At 37.5% G+C, this 18,083-nt stretch overlaps 1 protein-coding gene across 4 annotated transcripts in view; it reads right to left on the bottom strand.

The window, feature by feature from the left end:
- The window catches only part of OSBPL3 (oxysterol binding protein like 3), a 100,270-nt gene that overhangs the window by 15,013 nt on the left and 67,174 nt on the right, over nucleotides 1–18,083 (bottom strand). For 3 of the 4 annotated variants that reach the window (XM_062622558.1, XM_062622559.1, XM_062622557.1), the window contains 12 exons: nucleotides 15,208–15,324; nucleotides 14,939–14,992; nucleotides 14,616–14,729; nucleotides 13,679–13,849; nucleotides 10,768–10,894; nucleotides 9,844–9,947; nucleotides 9,610–9,702; nucleotides 8,836–8,992; nucleotides 6,314–6,444; nucleotides 3,422–3,529; nucleotides 841–975; nucleotides 68–161 (listed from right to left, as the gene is read on the bottom strand). In XM_062622558.1, coding sequence (XP_062478542.1) covers nucleotides 68–161; nucleotides 841–975; nucleotides 3,422–3,529; nucleotides 6,314–6,444; nucleotides 8,836–8,992; nucleotides 9,610–9,702; nucleotides 9,844–9,947; nucleotides 10,768–10,894; nucleotides 13,679–13,849; nucleotides 14,616–14,729; nucleotides 14,939–14,992; nucleotides 15,208–15,324 — 1,405 coding nt within the window. The remainder of the gene's footprint in view (nucleotides 1–67; nucleotides 162–840; nucleotides 976–3,421; nucleotides 3,530–6,313; nucleotides 6,445–8,835; nucleotides 8,993–9,609; nucleotides 9,703–9,843; nucleotides 9,948–10,767; nucleotides 10,895–13,678; nucleotides 13,850–14,615; nucleotides 14,730–14,938; nucleotides 14,993–15,207; nucleotides 15,325–18,083) is intronic. The other variant, XM_062622560.1, reaches the window with a different exon arrangement.

An 18,083-nucleotide genomic window follows, 5' to 3' on the forward strand; every position in this document is an offset into this window, starting at 1 on the left:
AAAATAAACAGAGAAAGTTCTCATAACATGGTGTAATAAGCATGGTGCAGTAAAACACTGAACTTACCTAAAGTTTGTCTTTCACTCTCTATGTCATTGCTTAGGTTATCTTCTGAGACATTATCACTGATATCACTTGCATATGAGTCATCATCTGATACCTGAGTGTGTGGTGGAGAAATAAGCAAAATAATCAATCACTACCATAACCCCATATACACATGAAAACTGTTACTTACTGCTGCAATTATTATTTTAATGGATTTGAACTATTTAAGATGTGTTTCAGTATCAGAGGAAAGTACTAAGAATTTCTAAGACACAACTGAGTTTGGGAGAGATCACCATCACTGAAAATTCAGCTATCCTTTTAGTGGAGACATGCTTCATCTTCTTGGCCCCACAGCTACGGAGGCTTTGCTCATATTGGAAGCCAAGGTTTTTATGGAGTCTGAAATAGCTAAATGAGCTAGTAAGTTTCAGTATGCATGACATCAGCCCCGAAGTACCTACAGCTACCAGGAGGACAGCTATGAATATATTTCTACAATACAATTTCTTAAGCACCTGTATAATGACTAAAGGCAGACAATATATGCAATTTCTGCATATTAGCTACTTAATGGCCGTTTGCCTCAATTGCATATAAGACTTCTCCATACTAATTGTTATGTTTTACTGTGAAGATACAATGACACCAAATAAATACAGGCAACATACTAGCTTCTAAATGCTTTGAAAACTGACATTTTCTGGCAGTCATCTGATGTGTAGTTAGCACTCAGGTCAAGTAGCAGATAAGAAACTACATCAGAATGATACCGATCTCAATGCTCAGACCTCATTTTCTGAAGAGCTAGCAGACAGTAGGACTTCCTGTGCATCAAAAAATTCAGTGAGAGAGTCAGCTACAGAGAGTCTGCTTTCATTGGAGACCTGGTGAACCAGAGCTCTGCTCTCTTCTCTTGAATTTTCCTGTTTGAAAGAAATAAAAAGTTTTAAGAGAAGCACAACACACAGCATTCAGGCATGCAATTCCAGTCACTTAAAGGGCTGTAAAACACTGGGAGAAGATTGCACATGCTCCTCTCCAATTTAGTGAAAGTAGCATGTGTTTCAAAGAGGGATTTAAAACCAAAGTAAACTAGGACACAGGGAAGAAAAAGAGAAGGAAAAAAAAGCCCGGTGCATATACAGTACATGGCTTTTGCTGCTGCTGGCCTGTTTGACTGCCATGGAGATCTTGGTAACTCCTCTCATGGGAGCCTTATAGATCACTGGCATAAGCAGAGTCCCAAAAGGTGGCCTAGCAAAGGTGGGATGACCAGTGAGGCTTGGTTCATTTTACAGATGCAGTAAAAGAATCAGAGAATATCGTGCACTATTGTTTTCCCTGATAACTCCAACAATGCTAAGGAAAAGGACTAGCTGACCCAAAGGAGCGTAATAAGCTGCTCTGAAGTTTTTCTGCATGAGATGCTTTACTAACTTGTAACCATGACTGCCCTATGGCAATTCTGCAGGAGGTGTAGTGGTTTACTTTCAGAACAACATAATGAACATTCTGACGAGCCTATAATCAAACCGACAAATCTTCTTTCACAGCTTTTCTGCTGGCAGATTTTACTATGGTATGGCATGTTATTCATTATGCGCTAATAACGGTGAGATGGTTAACAAACCAAACTGCTACCTTACAAAAGCCTTTTTTTTTATGAATACTTCTGATACAGCAGCAAGAAGAGGAACCTCAGCATTGCCTCAGCACTGCCTCTTCTGTGGGTAGGCAGTTACACTAGCCTACAAGTTAAAAAAAAATCTTACATACGTGGGCATTGCTACTGGGAATGTTTCCAATAGCATTCTGAATCTGAGAAGGAAAGTGAGCAGGAAAGGCTCATAAAAGAACAGCAGGTTTTATATCTATCACATGAGAGCTTAAGGTTGTCTTCTTTCATGTTGCCACTCTGGCATGATAAACAACAATATAAACTGCCCAATAAACAAACTAAACTTCACCTTATGCAAAAGCTTGGGATACTAGTTTATATTGCTTCAGTTTTCACAGGTCTATCACAGCACCGGATGTATCATTTAGAGCCAAGTTTTGTGCAGTAGCCCTGTCTTCTTCACAGCAGCATTGCTGGATCACAGTCCTCCCACAGATACAAAATGAAACTTCTCCAGTATAAGAAATTTCATCCTTAAGTTCCATCCCAAACAAGGACAGAAGGAATTTGTGAATTGAATCTCTAAAGAACATTCTGAAAGCTATTTTTGTTGTGTGTGTGTGTACTGCATAGAACAAGTATCAGAATCTATTATCATTGAAAGGACTCCCACTAAATAAGGAAATAAAGAACTCCTGAAAGTAAAAACAACAGATTAATGCTTGCATGGATAACAATTTAAGTGGTGTTCAAATTCTCATGGGATTAAAAGCAGAAGGCATTAGAACAATAAACTACCTTAAAACTACCTCAAATAGGAAGAAAAGCTCCAACAACCACCACCAAAAAAGCCCTGAACAGCTAAATATTACCAAAACACAGCTCTACTAAAACAGAACTAAATCAGAAGTGAGCAGACGGAATGACTAAATGGTCTTTAAAAATAAAAGGAAATAATAAGTTATATAAAACCCCCAGCATTACATCCACTCAAGTTCTAATGGGAGATTTAGAATACAACTACAGCAGAAGTTTCTGTACAAGTTAACATTGAGAAAAATCCATCAGAAATAGCACAGTTCTTGCTTCCCTCACTAGCACTATTAACACCTAGATCCCATGGCCTATAAATATACCACATTCACCTGCATTCTGCAGCAAGCAAAAAAAGTGTCTGAAAATCAGTACATCTCCAATTGGCTAACTGGGTACGTAGAAGACTCCCTGTCTTCACACAAAGAAAACTAAATGGCAGGAAGTGCTCTTGTACATCTCATATTTTTGACCCTTTCATGGAAATGTCTGATAGTTATTCTAAGCCTTACATGATCCACACTGCTAGCCACTGGTTTGGGCTAACAATATTTAAACAGGCAACAGAAAGTAGTACAGAAGTTGAAAATTAACAAGGGAATAAGGGGGAGAGAAACAGTAGTACAAGAGTAACAAGGCAGCAGCTTTGCTCACGCTGAATGGGAAGCAGGCAGGAAGCAAGGGAGAACACCAGGAACCAGTAGCAAGAAGCAATGGAAGTGTGCTCAAGAAAACTGCTCACCAGGGAAGTCTTTGAAATCAAATATTACACAGTACATCATCAGAAATGACTCATAACCACAAAAGCGGACTTGTTTTACTAACACAATACACCATAGCAAAGATGTTAAGAACAGGACAAGATGCAGCTGTGCAGCACTGTCTAGGTATAAGGGCTTGAGGAATACACATCACTGAAAGAGGAAATCCATACCTACCTTCACCAAATCTGGACTTGATTTTGCATTAGATGCTGAATCAAGGATCATAGATTCGGCATGTATTCTGCATAACCGGTCTTTAAGATCTGTGTTTTGTGCTATTGCCTGGAATATTTAACAAAAATATTGGGAATATAAAGTTCTCTTGACTAATTTGAACTTGGCTTTACTGTGTAAAAAGGGGCTCAGATTATTTAAAGTGCAGTATAAAAAACCACTACTGTATGATTTTGTACTGGTCCAGCAAATCATTTATTATAAATGCTTCAAATCTTGCTCATCTCTAAAATTAAAACAATTTTTTGTTCAGTGTGAGGGAAAAGACACATAAATGGAGGAAAAAAGCCAAAGTTGGCAGCGATATTTCAAGTCAGCAGGTTATGCAAGCTGATTTAGTAAGTTATAAACGAATTTTCCTCATCTTTTTATCTTTTCAAGCTCCTTTCCTATCTCCAACCTAGCCTCTCTCAACATTAAATTCTTACTCTTGCCACCCTCAAAAACATTTGATTTTCCCGTCAGCCTAGTATACTGACAGTTCCCTTTGCCTTCCACCGACAGAGAAATAAAAGACTTAAATTCAGACAGGTATGGTTTGTGTCCTACCAGCTTGTAGTGGCAATGATCAGAATAAAAAGCCTCTACTGCAAACTCACGTTTGTTGTATGTTATTTACACATGCTGCCTGCATCTGATGGACAGATGTCAGATAGAGTAGACTTGTAGGCAGAGAATGCAACCTTGCCCACAATGAAAGTATCTCTGAAAGAAAAGATTGGGTTACTAATTTTGGAAGAATGCTGAAGACTTACTGCCCATTTTAGTGATCTGAATCTACACTAGGATGTGGAAAACCCTGCTGTTTACACATCCACTTGTCCCACAGATGCTTCTGATGTTGACAGTAATTTTTGTTGGAAATAGCCTTGAGGACAGGAAAGACTGTAAGCTCAAAGTAGTGATGGAGGGGAGAAACTAATTTCTGGCTTTATGTATGTGTGGTCTGAACTTGACACACAGGCATGTATCACTTCTGTGTCAGGAGTTCAAGTGGACAACACTGTATTATACCAACATCAAACAAGTGGGAAAAAAATATTTACACAGCTTCCCTGTAATAGCATCTTCCAATTCTCATTGTTTGCTACAAAGTGTTTTCTTCCTTCTATTGTTTTCTTCCTGCCTCCAAAATAAAAATATTCTACTTTTCCCCACTGTATTTGCTTTTCTTGGACTTTGTGTAAGTCAAGGTTACTATGAAGGAGAAGTGGAGGCAGAGATGCTAATTTTGTGGTGTTTTATTCACTTTAAATCTGTTCGCTTTTCTTCCCCTGCCAGGCTGATGACAGCAAAACAGACATAAGCTTGATACTTTTCAACCTGTGAGTGTGATACTTGGTTCCTCATCTACAGAAAACAAACTGAAATGAACAGTAACACTAAATCAAAGTCATCAACACAGGACTCTCTTGCAAGGAAGCCTTAGAAATATGTCAAGTTTATTATATCTGTGCTTCCATATGTCTTCAAAGGAAGCTTATTCCTTTCTCCTACAGGATCTCTGCTGTACAGGGTGAGAAAATTTCTGTTGGCATCATGGCTTTACAGAGCTGCAGGCTAAGAACAGCTCTCATGGGTGTTAACCTCTGTTGAAACTGCCAAGGTTCACAAATGACTTCTGGATGGGTTACAAAAGGCTTATTAAGTATCAAATAAGACCTAAAAGCATGAATTTTGTCAGACATTTAAACAATGAAGATGGACAACAGAATTCCACTGCTCAGAAAAAAGACTTCATGCTAAGCTGAGTGTTCACTGAGTTCAGAAATCTTTAAAACAGACTTTTTGATATAAAATGTGAGGCAAATAACACTGGAAACACAAAAGTCACCTATTCAAACATCAGAAGGTGAACATCTGAAAGCCAGAAACAAAGAAGTGCAAGTGAGTGAGTGTAGCTATTACACAATAGGTTTCAGTTTTATCTAATTCCTATAGACATCATGGCCTCTAAGGGTCTCCGCAAAGAGGCATGTTATACACTTAAAAAACTGTAACCATATGCAGTTCCTGTAAAGCAAAGGGAAGTTTTCATACTGAAATAATTCTTTAGTGATCTATATCACATTTATCAATACCAGAGTCTCCCCTGCCTCTGATTAGGAATTTGCAACAGACACTGAGATTTTAAGACCATGGTAACGATGGCCCTCACTGCTTTTGAAATCAGACCACTGACTGATACATTCAAACAAGACCAACCTAAAAGTTCTGGTCTCAACTAGTTAACAAAAAGCACACCATCCAAAAACCTTTTTAAAGCGCACAATCTTTGGTCATTTAGAACTCTGGCCTAACAGCTGCATTACTGCTTTTAAACAATTAACTGGAAGCCAATACTAACACGTTGTATTTGTATTTGCTTTGCAATATCTTGGTGTAGCACAGTGAAGCTCTAGTGCATTAGAAGGGACAGCTGAGTGCTTTCAGCTACTCTCACCTTTATTTTATGCCAAGTCATACAGTGCTGCTTAGGAAAAGAAAAGGAAAAAGGAAAAAAAGGAAACCTGCAAACTACCAGAACTGACTGATTAAATGGTGCGTGTTTCAAGAGAAAGTAGACATCATTACAGAACAGCCTTCTGTTTCTTAACTTTAAATGATACATGTTATACTGTATACCAAAATTAATCTATCAAACTTCAGTGATTTCACAATACCTTTAATATTTAGGAAAGAGTCTTTGAAAAATACCATATATAATAACATACTATGATTCAATACTGAAAATTCTAGCACAGAACAGACACTAAAGAAACAAACTATTGTGAAATTTTGAAGCAGTATCTGACAACCATGAAACTTGCTGAACTTCAGCATGTCACTTACAGATGTTAAGGCATTCTTCAAGCCAGCTATTTGTGCAGATGGAGATGAGGATGCATCGTGGTCCAGCATCTGCTTCATCTTTTCCCTCTCTGTAGATATAGTGCTGAAAGCTGACCTCAAGGTGAAGTAAACTAGAAGCATTTCATTAAAAGTGAGTTAAAACCAGCTACCATTTGTTCACATACCAACTATATAAAACTTCACTGAAACACCATTTATGGTGACAGAAACAAGAATTTACATTGAGAGATCCAGAGTGGGTTACTAAAACCAAGTAATATTAATGAAGGTTATAGGGTAGATTTTTTAGTAGGAGAAACGTTTATGATGAATGCTACCATGTTGACTATATTAGGCACAGTCAAAATTACTCTGATTATTTGTGACAGATGGTGACAAAGCTAACTAAACCACATCTGCTCCTCTCTTGCTTTTGTTCCCCAATTAGCTTGCACCTTCAGATGGTCATGACTCTAATCCATACTCCTTTAAGAACTCCAGTGGGGGAGAAGAGAGGGAAGAAAAAAAGTAAAATAGAAAATAATATCAAAAAGCATCTATAACACATACTGTGCCACAGCTATGGGGTTAGTAGCTTCCCCACAAGCAAATCAACTGTGGTGTTGCATTTTGTTTTCTCTTTTGAGGATAAGAAAAATGTCAGCTCGTTAGATAATTTAGTCAGTCAAAGGGTCAGATCCTGAATGTTGTGCACATTACACTGCTATTTCTACTCCTTCCTAAGCCAGTATCACCAGCCTGAAACATTGAAATCAGACAACAGACCATACAATTTTAAAAATCACTGGATTTTTAAAAGGGAATGCACTTTCCTTAGGGTTTTTTCTTTTGTTGTTTGTCTTTTGTTTTTACAATTAAAACATTTCCTGTTTAACCACAAGGAATAAAAATTTATCGGAGTGATATTTGTTTATGTAGGATTTCAACATTCATCTAGCTGGGGAATCAGAGAATTTCCGAGGGCCTAATCAAGCCTTCCAATACAGTCACAAAATCTGCCAGTGCAAAAATGTATCCATTTACAGGGATATGGAGATATAAAATCTGAGCATGAATGCATGGAAAAGGTAAAGAACAAGAAATCTTTTTTACCTCTCTTTTCTAATTATCCACTCTGGGTTAATGCGAATCCTCAATGCTTCATTAAGTATTTGATGTAACCTAATTTCCTCTTCTAAGAAAATATTCTTAAGGTATATTTCAACACTGTGAATCATTACTAAAGCTAATTCTCTAACTTTAACCTACTTGGAGAACTCTTTAACAGTATCACATGTGGGGGGAGGAAGATGTATCCGCTACAATCTATTGTAAGCCTTTCAGATATGGATGACATGACCTGAATCTTCAATGACCTTAAATGTCATTTAGTAATTTGTCATTTACTGAGTTAGATTTTTCAAGAATTATTCCATACTAAAGTACTAATGTTACATTTTATTTAATTTTTATCAAAAGCCAAAGCAAAAGTTTTCATCACTGCCCTTTTTTGGAAGGTGTGTGATATAAAACAACTTTGGAAAAAAGTTATTAGTATTCTTAATAAATTGACACTGTATTAAATAGTACCAAGTCTACTGTCTCTCAGATGTGTGGGTCAATCTAACCAAAGTTTCTGACATGGACATTTCAGGTGAGATCATCCTGAGCAGGTGATTTCTTTGCTCTGCTTAACAGCAACTTGTCCAACTGTGCCCTACTCCCACTTCTTTTCTCTTTTTGGAAAACATACACCAGTTTTGACTATAACTGACTTTATGAAGTTTACGACTCTGATACATTCCTTATGTAATGGAATCAAGATACATTAGCACCAGGGGGGACAACAAGCAAAGAATGCCTATTGATAACATCAACCATTATGTTGTGCAAAAGGGGACAAAGCCAGTACTTCCAGAAGCCTTTCAGATATAAATGCTCAAATGCCTTTCCCACCAAGATCACTTAAAACTATTAAAATATTTCTGGTGTGAGGGTGATGGAGCAAAGCACTGCTAATGAAAAATAATTTGGAGAGAAGAAACATTTCTAGTCCAGCTGCCCCTCTGGCTGCTTTACAGGGTATTCTCTTCTGTATTCACTAAAAATAGGTTACTACCATAGCAACCCTTGCATCACCAACAAATGTTAACTGAAATACAGTGAAGCACACCAAGTATAGAAACATACATGTGCTCATATACACACATATGCATGCAAGCACAAAAGAGTATAATCTGCTGTTGTGTTTGTAGCAATTAAGTTTAGGATTTTTACCTTTTGGCAATTTAGGTCTTTAGCACATCAAAGAAAGTGCTGCCCTTCATTAAATGAAATTTTTTTTAAGTGATGTTTAAGATACTTTTTTCAAATGACTCAAGAGCTCAACATCTGCAGTTCCTGTTTAAAGAGAATTAAAAGCAGGCAGGGCATTTTCTGCTCTTTCTAAACATTCTCAGAAGTCACATCATTATTTAAATCACGATAATATACAGCCACACACAAAAGACAATTTCATTTACCTTTATGTGCAATATGAAATAAGTCCTCTTGCATTTTAGTAAATTCTGATGATGTTTCAGAGCCATCGGAGTAATTTTTCTCCTCTACGAAATCTATTGTAGATAAGTTTGGATTGGAAGCATGCAGTCTCATAGGGGCAGAAAATACTGAAGGCACCTGTAAGGAGGACAGCCATTCATGATGGTTTTACAAACTATAAACAAAAGTTTGGTTGTACCCAGCTGCATTACATGCTGGAGGCACCAAAATGGAAAAACTGTCAACTACCAATAGTCTTGGAAGTACATGGCATATGAAACCATAGATACGACTTTTCCCAAGATATTGTAATCGGAAATTCAGCGAAACTCCAAGAAACAAGCTCTTTGAGAGCTGTAGCATATGCTATATTATTTTTCCTCACTTATAAGTATCTAATCACTTCATCTCTGGATGCAAATGTGTACATATCTACCTGGAGAAATTACAAAAATCTGTACTGATAAGCCCCAACCAACCAAACCAAAACCACAGCAAAACACCACCACAACCCCCCACATCGGAGGCAGGTTGAAAACATGAGTAAAAAACATGGCCAGTATCCTGAAAGTAACAGCACAAATCCTATTACGGATAGCAGTAACAACATAGTCATGTTTTGTCTGATATATTACCACTTAAAATGACGTAGCACAGGACACTACTTAGAAAGTATTCATATTTCCTAAACTGGTCACACCCAGAAGTGATCAATAACTAAGATTTAGAGAAAGATGGGCACTGACTGAGTCTACCTGTAACATTCCTTTAGGCTCTTTCCCAACAACTCTGGATCGCCACCTCCTGTGTGTCCTTTTTTCCTTCTTTGGGCTTTCAAAAGGTCCAACCTTTTAACACACAGGACAAAAATAATACAGATTGACATAAAATCAGCAGAGCTAAGAATACTCTGATCCGTTAGGATTTGGGGTTGATGTTCGGAATTGCAAGGGAAAACTTTTTTTGGTTTTGTTTTTTAAACAACAAACCTGCATAGCATTTATAGCAGGCGCTGAGTATGTCCTGTGAAGAACATCCATGCTCTGTAACAGCTGGTTCATTTCCAGTAAGTATGTGTGACAGTTGGAGAGCTCTGTTTTGAACAAGAGAATATTTTCAGTTGCCCTAAAGTAACAGACACGGGGAAAGTTTTTTTCTTTGTAGGTTAATTTTGATTGTAACTAGGTTAAGTTATTCATTGACTAAAAGCTCATTCTGAGACAACTGGCTAAAACACTTGTATTCTACCTTCAAGTTCAGTATATTTAAATGCATCTATATGGTGTGTATAATGACCATGATACTTTGTCCCAGTTGGTTGCAGAAAAATGTGAATAATGTGATAATTACTGCAGTTTGGGACTAGTCAGAGCTCCTCATGGTGAGGATAACAATGCCATAAGCATCAAGACTGAATTGTACATTCAGATCCTAGATGAGGCACCCCTGTATTAGAGCTGAAGCCCACTGGTAGTTAGAACTGTCACACAGTGTCTGTCACACAGACACTACCAACATGAGAAAGATCTTCATGCTCTTAAGAAAGCATGAAAGCAGAAGGTGACTTTCAAGTACAAAGATTTAGTGCTTTGTCAATTTTTTTGGATGCTTCCTTTTTTTGAATACACTGCTTAAGAAAGTTCAAATCTTACTACTGAAGGTGATGTTTGTCTATAAAAGGAAATGTACTAAAATATATTGGTTCATTGAAGAGGTGCCCACAATTGATACCCCCACATTCAAATTCACTAGTCCTTTTGAAGATGAGTAGTTAGTTAACCAACAACCACCCCTTTCCTCCCACCAGCTTCATAAAAAACTCTAATGACCACTTAACGGTGTAGTACTCTCATTGTCAAGAGAAACTAGGGGAAATCTTAGGCTACTTTCAATTTTCTTCAAATTATCATTACCTCTTGAGCATTTGTCCATGTCTTCAGAAGACTGTAGCCAAGACGAAATCCTGGACTCATTACTTGAAAAGGAAAATGACAAGTTACCTCCGGCTGACAATGAATTCTGTTTGGTCAAGCTGCCTGCCTGTTCCAAAGAACAAATGAATTATTAAAACCTGGTATTTTAATGTTATATGCATAGATTTCAACAACCAACAGTGGAAGTCCGTGATCAGGGCTGAAGGAATCAACAACATGGAGGCAAAAAAGTGTATGAGCTAGACTAGGTGTGCAGTTGTTGAGCATAATGTCGGGATACCTAACGTAACTGCTGTCCACAAGCAGTAAAGGAACCATAATTTTCAGAAAGCCAGATTTTGAGGAAAGGCAAAGTTCTGCATGAGTTAAGTCAACTTAACACAGTTAAAGCACCATATCTGAACAGGACCAGTTGGACATTCTGTTCCTACTCCAAGCTCCCCAAAGAAGCCCCCAAAGTAACTTAAATGTAACATACATATTTGTTGAAGCCGTTTTTCCGTGAAGAAACAAGATCTAACAGATGTTATTTTAAAATATCACTCCCTCAAGGTTGTATGACTTTAGCATGGATTTGGCTTGACAGGCCTTAATACATGTGTGACCACACACCTCATCCCGGTAAATACTACCTTTTTACAATATCTCAGTAATCATTTTCAAACTTATCCACACAGAATCAAATAAAGTGCACTGTCCACATGATGTCATTCAGTCCTGTGTCAATTTATATAGTCAGCATGCAAGAGTAGTAAGCAGCAATAAGCATATTTATTTTTAAACTATTTTTAAACTAATGTGTAGATTAGCTTTTCATTCCTACATAAAGCTGTATGAGCTTTAGTCATCTATATATGTACTCTCAAATAGTAACCCTAGTGCCTTCGAAAGCACAAGTAAGCTGAATTTAAAGATGAGCAATTGTACTGGCATTTTGTGAAAAAATCCCATGTTTCTCTCTTCAGAAATCTATCCCATATAGCCAACTTCTCCAGTACTCATATACATGAGGGGGATGAGCAGGAAGGAAGAAGGAAGTAGGCTTTGCCAAGAAACAGGCAGGAGAGTGTGTGTAGCTCCAGTTAGCATAGTTTTGCTTTTGATCAGCAAGGCTAAGCTTTAGAATCCAAGAATTCCACATGTACATATGTGGATACATACACCTACCTGCCAACAGCAATAAAAACCAGATGTGAAAACTGATCAGATGTTTCTAAAAGCAAATAAGATGCAATGCCAAATTCACTCTACATATTTTTCTTAAAATCACCTAACTGCTGGATTGATGCAACTAACATCAAGCTAGGGCTGGTGTAAATTGGCAAACTACCATTTAGCTTCAGCAGAGCTAAGGTGATTAACTGCAGCTTAAGAACTATCCCCTTCTATTTTTCACATGAAAATAAGTAAGGCTTCTTTGCAGTGCAAATCTGGGTTAATAAATTAGAAGTGAATTTCATGCCAAAGAAGAAATGGTTCGTTTCCTGACATTGAGCACAGATTTTAGATATGGATCACATGGATTCTTTATTTTTATTTATTTCCTTTTCCTTTTTTTTTTCCTTCATTTTCTGGAGAGCACAGGCATAGATATATCACGGATTTTGCAAAGTTTCACTTTTGCCCTCAATATTCTTCTCCCCTTCTATCCCTGCTGCCTTTTGGGAGAAAAGGACTGAAAGGTCACAGGCGGTTTACCATTTCCTTCTGGGGACAGCCTCAGGAGAGAGCAGGCTGTCAGAGGCACAGAGGTGCTGGCACCACAGAAAGCACGCAGACAGCCCTTTGCAGAATAGCCCCATTACCTCAGGGTGAGTTGCTGTTCTTTCAGCTGCCCACTCAAACAGATCCCTTCCCTCTAGAGCAATAGCCAAAAGCTTTTCAGGCACGTTTGTGTTTGGTAAGACTTATGGACGGTTACAGGATAACACTACCAAAGTTACGAACTTTGGAAGTGAAGCCCACTGAAGCCCACTCAGATCATTCAGCAATATACTCAGGGAAAAGGAAACCTTAAGATAAGTGGATAACAAAGAGGCAATTGCTTCGGAGCCACTCTAGAGCTGACAGAAACAGTCATTACAGTTATAGTAACACAGTATCGCTAAAAAAACCACCATTATTCTCAAAAGAGATCACTGAATCTAAACTGGAGCAGAAGAGCTTCTTTGGGTGAATATCAATGTCCAGACTCCTGAAGGCACAGAAGCTGTATTCAGGCACAGATCTCTTTCACTCTTCCACAAGACTGCATCAGAGAGGTCAGTTTTGGACTGAGCATTTGTCAGGTCATTCGTGAATCTTAGTCACAGACTCTACCTGAAGAGTACTTTGTCAGCCAGACCCATCCAGATCCCATACCCACCTACAACATGGTCCTTGGATTGGTCTGAATAATGCTTTTACCTCAGTGAAAAAATATTAAAAGTGGCCACATGTGATGGCTCCTGGATAATTCCTATATACCCCTCAGTAGTCAGATTCATTAATGCAGAAAGAGATACTTCACTAGCCAAAGGATAAATGAAAAAAGGAGAAAAAGTAAATCAGCTGAATGCTCTCCTGTGACCCAGAGTAACAGTCACCAGCACATATCGGACAAATACTGAATGATGTCAAAAATTATGAGAATTCTAACTCAACATGCAGTTTTAAAAATCATCACGAAAATACAATTTGCTGTGTTAAACAATGAGAGAATATTATAAGATCTGACAGCACCACAGAGGAAATGGCTTGGGAATAAATCAAGAAATATTTTGCTCTTGACATTTCAGATCATAACTTAAACCCCACCACAAATCTTCATTATGCTCTTTACTTAATAAATATGAATCAGCCAACTTTAATCCCTGATGAAAGGTCTTTATTTATAAATCACAACTATTACCTTTCTACCTGGGGTAGAATCACAGAAACCAGGGACAGAGTCCGTAGTAGTAGACACAGGGAAGAAGAGATTATTGACATCATGAGGAAACATGGAGATTTCGTTCTGACGGTACATCCTGTGATGACGAAGTTTTGCTACCCATTCATCAAACAGCTCCTGAGATTTCACCTACACAAAAATGCAGGGTTTATAGCATTCACATGCAAAATCACTAACAAAGAAACGAAGGTATTTTGTACTCATTAGACAGCTGCCCTGGCTGACCTTTACTGAATATCAGAAAAGTTTTTCTAATGATGCTTCTACTAAAATGCATACTTATGTCCTTAATCATGACAGAAAATTAATCACAGGATAAAGTCAACAAAAAGAGAAACTTGAGTTGGTATAGTTACGACTTCCAATGCAGAACACAACACTTAGCAACTCGTAGATGGAAAAAAAACCAATATAAATTAAAAAAAAAAACATTTAATTTGTCATTTCTTAATTGCCATTTTTAAGGTTTAGTCAAGGTTTACCTAACTACAAGTAGAAATTTGATTTTGGTGATGTATTTTAAAACTATTTATTTCACAAGGATAGATAAAGCCGCATACTTGGCAGTGAAAAATGCTTCCTATAGATAAGACAAAGAGCAAGATAAAAGTACTGTAAAAAAAAAGCATTTGTGCAACAAGTGCTTTTGCTGAAAAAAGTGCTGGGTGAAAAGAGTGCTGCCAAATATGAGGCATCTTCAAAGTTTCTATTCAGAACAGGGTTACTGACTCTGGAACAGTACAGTAAGGCCTCTCATGTTACAAACTAGTGTAAACTAGCCTGCTGAGACTAAAAAGTGGGTTTTTTAATTTAACTAACAGACCTCCACTATATACAGCTAATGAGCTAATGTTGCCATTTTGGGAGGAAGGTTATAACAATCATGAAGATCTACCTTCAGATGGTATATCTGCTCTTCTGTATCCAAATCTATACATTTTGTTGATTTCTTTACAGACATGACAGAAAGTCCAACATCAATACAGCCATGAAGCTTCCCTCTCTCTATCTGCAAAAAAAGTAAGAAGAATACAGTCACTCCAGAATGAAGCAAAAAGACAGATATTACCTGCTGAAACTGTCATTTTCCCCCCTTCGGCCTACTGTTTAGAACTGCTGAAACTCTATTTCCTATTGCCATCAATATGGAATTACTGTTATTTTGGATAAAACAGTGATTTTACTTTATAACAGCCTTAAAAGGTTAGGATCACTTACATCAGCTTGGCATTTAGAATACTTCAAAATCCCTCTGTCCAAGAAGAAGTATCTCTGTAAACAGAAATGCAGAGAATCAAAACCAACTAATCAAGACACCCTAAAAAACACCAAACAAAAACCCATCACACCTTCAACACCCCCCCACCCCCCCCCATTTCTTTGGAGAACACTTTCTCTGCTCTTCAGTAATCCTTCTGCCACAAAACCATACCAAGTAAGTCCCACTCTCACGGCATCAGGCTTACAGATACACATTCCTTTCCTACCTTGTGCCAGCCCTTCAAAGGCCATTTCCTCTTTTTCAGCAAGCAGCCCTCCTGCTTCTGTGGCTCCTGGGTATAATTCATTCCTCCCCGGAGCCCTTCTACAATCTCCCAGCTGTCCTGCTTAAACAGAAAATCCAGATGTAGATCGTATTTCTTCCAAAGAACAGAATTGTTAAGAGAGATTCAAGAGGAAAAAGGCCATAAATAAAATTAAAATAAAATAAATTATGCTGAAATCTAACCTTAGATTTCTCTTTATACTTTTTTATGTATCTTCCCAGAGACAAGATTCTTTTCCTTTGATAGAAATGAGACGAACCAAACTAAACACTGTTTATATGGCACCATGCTTCACTGAATGTATGTGCTTACCAGAATTTTGTATGTATATTTTTCTATACACACAGTGTATAGCCACAGCCTAGTTACCATTTAGCATAAAAACCATTCTGCAAGCAGCCTATGCAAAAAGGACGTGTTTTGTAAGTTACGAAGCAGAAATAAGAGACGCTGGAAGTTAAGACCTTTTCTACAAAACTCCTTAGTCTATATTCATCAGCTCAAGGTTTTGTGTTTGGTGTGAATTGCAGCCTCCCTAAAGTAAAAATAACTACATTAAATAAAAACATATAAAAAAACCTAGGGAAGTAACTCAAGTACTTATAAGGACATGACATAAAGGAAGAGTACAAGAAAAATACAAACCACCCTGCATCAGATACACCTCTAATTAATCTCTCTTTTTGCCATGAGGAGCTCTTAAATGAAAGACCCTGCAGCAACATAACAGAGAAGAGAATGAATGTCATAGTATTTTTACAGTTCTTATTTATGGAAGGACTGCTAATGATAATGTGACCTGAGTTTCAAGAATTCTGATCAGAGATCTCATGAATTATTTATTGCTAGCTACCATAGGATTTAACAAATCTACAACTGTGGACAACGGACAGGAAATGTCATGTGCCAGAACCACTGTATATTTGAAAAAGACAGAATACTTTAACATACAGCATTTAATGACAAAAAAGGACAAGTATGAAACATTTTTGGGAAAACAAAATTATACCAGGTAGGTACTTGTTGTCCTCTCTGTAAGATACATAGGGAACTATTCTCAAAAAGAAATTGCCTGACAGAAAACCCTTCAAACAAAAATGAAACAAGAACCAGCAAGAGTGCTAGTTGTGCTCATTTATTCATCTCCAGAGTCCTTAACATTCATCCCTAGAAACCTAGAAAAAATTACATCAGGTGATATGCTCATTACATTAACAAGGCATAACGGCAAACCATCTTCAAAAATACATTCATTAAACAGCTTAAAGAATGTGACCTCTTATTTCACCACATTACTGGTGGCACTCCACTATTTAATTATTCTTTTCCCTTGCACTGCACTTTATAGAACAAACTAGAAAGCTGCTCTGCTACCCAGGCTTGAGTTCACCACACACCACTGGTGGAAATGTGGGGCTAAGCAGCTCCTATCACTCAACATCCTACACACCACCCAGTGATGTTCTACTACCTGAAGGTAAGTCAACTCTGTGGTTGTCCTAACTGAAATTGTTATCACAACACACAAATTCTGCCCCTACAAGCTTGGGTTTTATCCTTCTCGGTTTTGTAACTCCCTCAAGTTTGAGAGATATTTTCACAGCTACTCAGATACCCTTATTTCTAACCAACATTACTGAAATCATGTTTTTCCTGTTGAAAATCAGAAGCCACACTCCATATTCTTTATGTAAATATTAGACCACTAAATAGTTTCTGCAGTGGTCTTCTATTTCTTTTCCCTGTTAAATACTATTTACTAACCCTTACGTAATCACAAGGGCTGAGACTGTCATTATGACAGAGAGCCTCTTTAAACATAATGAAATAAACTATAATGCTACAATTTACATTAACTTTAGTAATAGCTGAGCTTACTCCTGCTTAACTGTCCCCATGTGGATAAAAGCTCATCTCTTCAGAAAACATAATCTATTAAATGAGCCAATATAAAAAGTAATCTTGACATTAGATGACTTCAAATTATGGACTTGGATAAAGTTAAACATTCTAAAAAGCAGGAAACCTGATGGAACTAGTGAGAGAGAATTCTCATCAAGAACTAACAGGAGTACCTACAAGATTAAGAAAAATGTTGCATTTATGTTTTTATTCCTCTTTTTAAATTAGCCAGAAGAGTTTAAAAGCTGTTTTGCCTGATGACCAAGCAAGCTATTTCCCTTGCCTTCACCAAAATATATTAAACTGCAGTACCCAAACACATAACTTTTCCACTGAGAACTAATCTAAGTCAAGAATAGTGAACAATAGATACTTTTCCATATTCTAATATTATATCTAATGAAACAACTTTCTTAAACTTCATATCAAGTTCTCAAAAGACTTTGTTAAGCTTAAACACAGTATATGGTTGATAGAGTGGTCTGCTTGCTGGAGACAAGCAGAAATTTGACCACAATCAAGTCAAACACAAGAATCCAGATTCATCTTTCTTTAAGAACGAGTTAGAAAGAAAGGGACTCCTGAAGTGAGACAGACCATGCTGCATTGTGCACATGAGATAAAGAGAAAGGAAGCAGCTCAGAAACAGCTCAACCAATTACATCTACCTGGAATATACACGGTGTCAATAGTTTTAGTCAGACTTTAAAATAAGGAGCATATCCTGGCCTGCATTGCAACTCCACTTTTGTCTGGGCTTCTCTTGCAGTCCAGACACAAGGTGTGTCCCACGTTCCTGCAGGAAACCCACATTTCTCACTGTTCTTCAGGTCAGTGAGGTGGCCAAGAATGTGCCTTCACAACTAAAAAGTGTGAAAACAGGAAGGAAAGCTAAAGTGGTAGCACTTCTTCCC

This window comes from Pezoporus occidentalis, unplaced genomic scaffold (assembly GCF_034315485.1).
Source record: "Pezoporus occidentalis ecotype Australia unplaced genomic scaffold, CSIRO_AGI_Poc_V1 ctg243, whole genome shotgun sequence".
Lineage (NCBI taxonomy): Eukaryota > Metazoa > Chordata > Aves > Psittaciformes > Psittacidae > Pezoporus > Pezoporus occidentalis.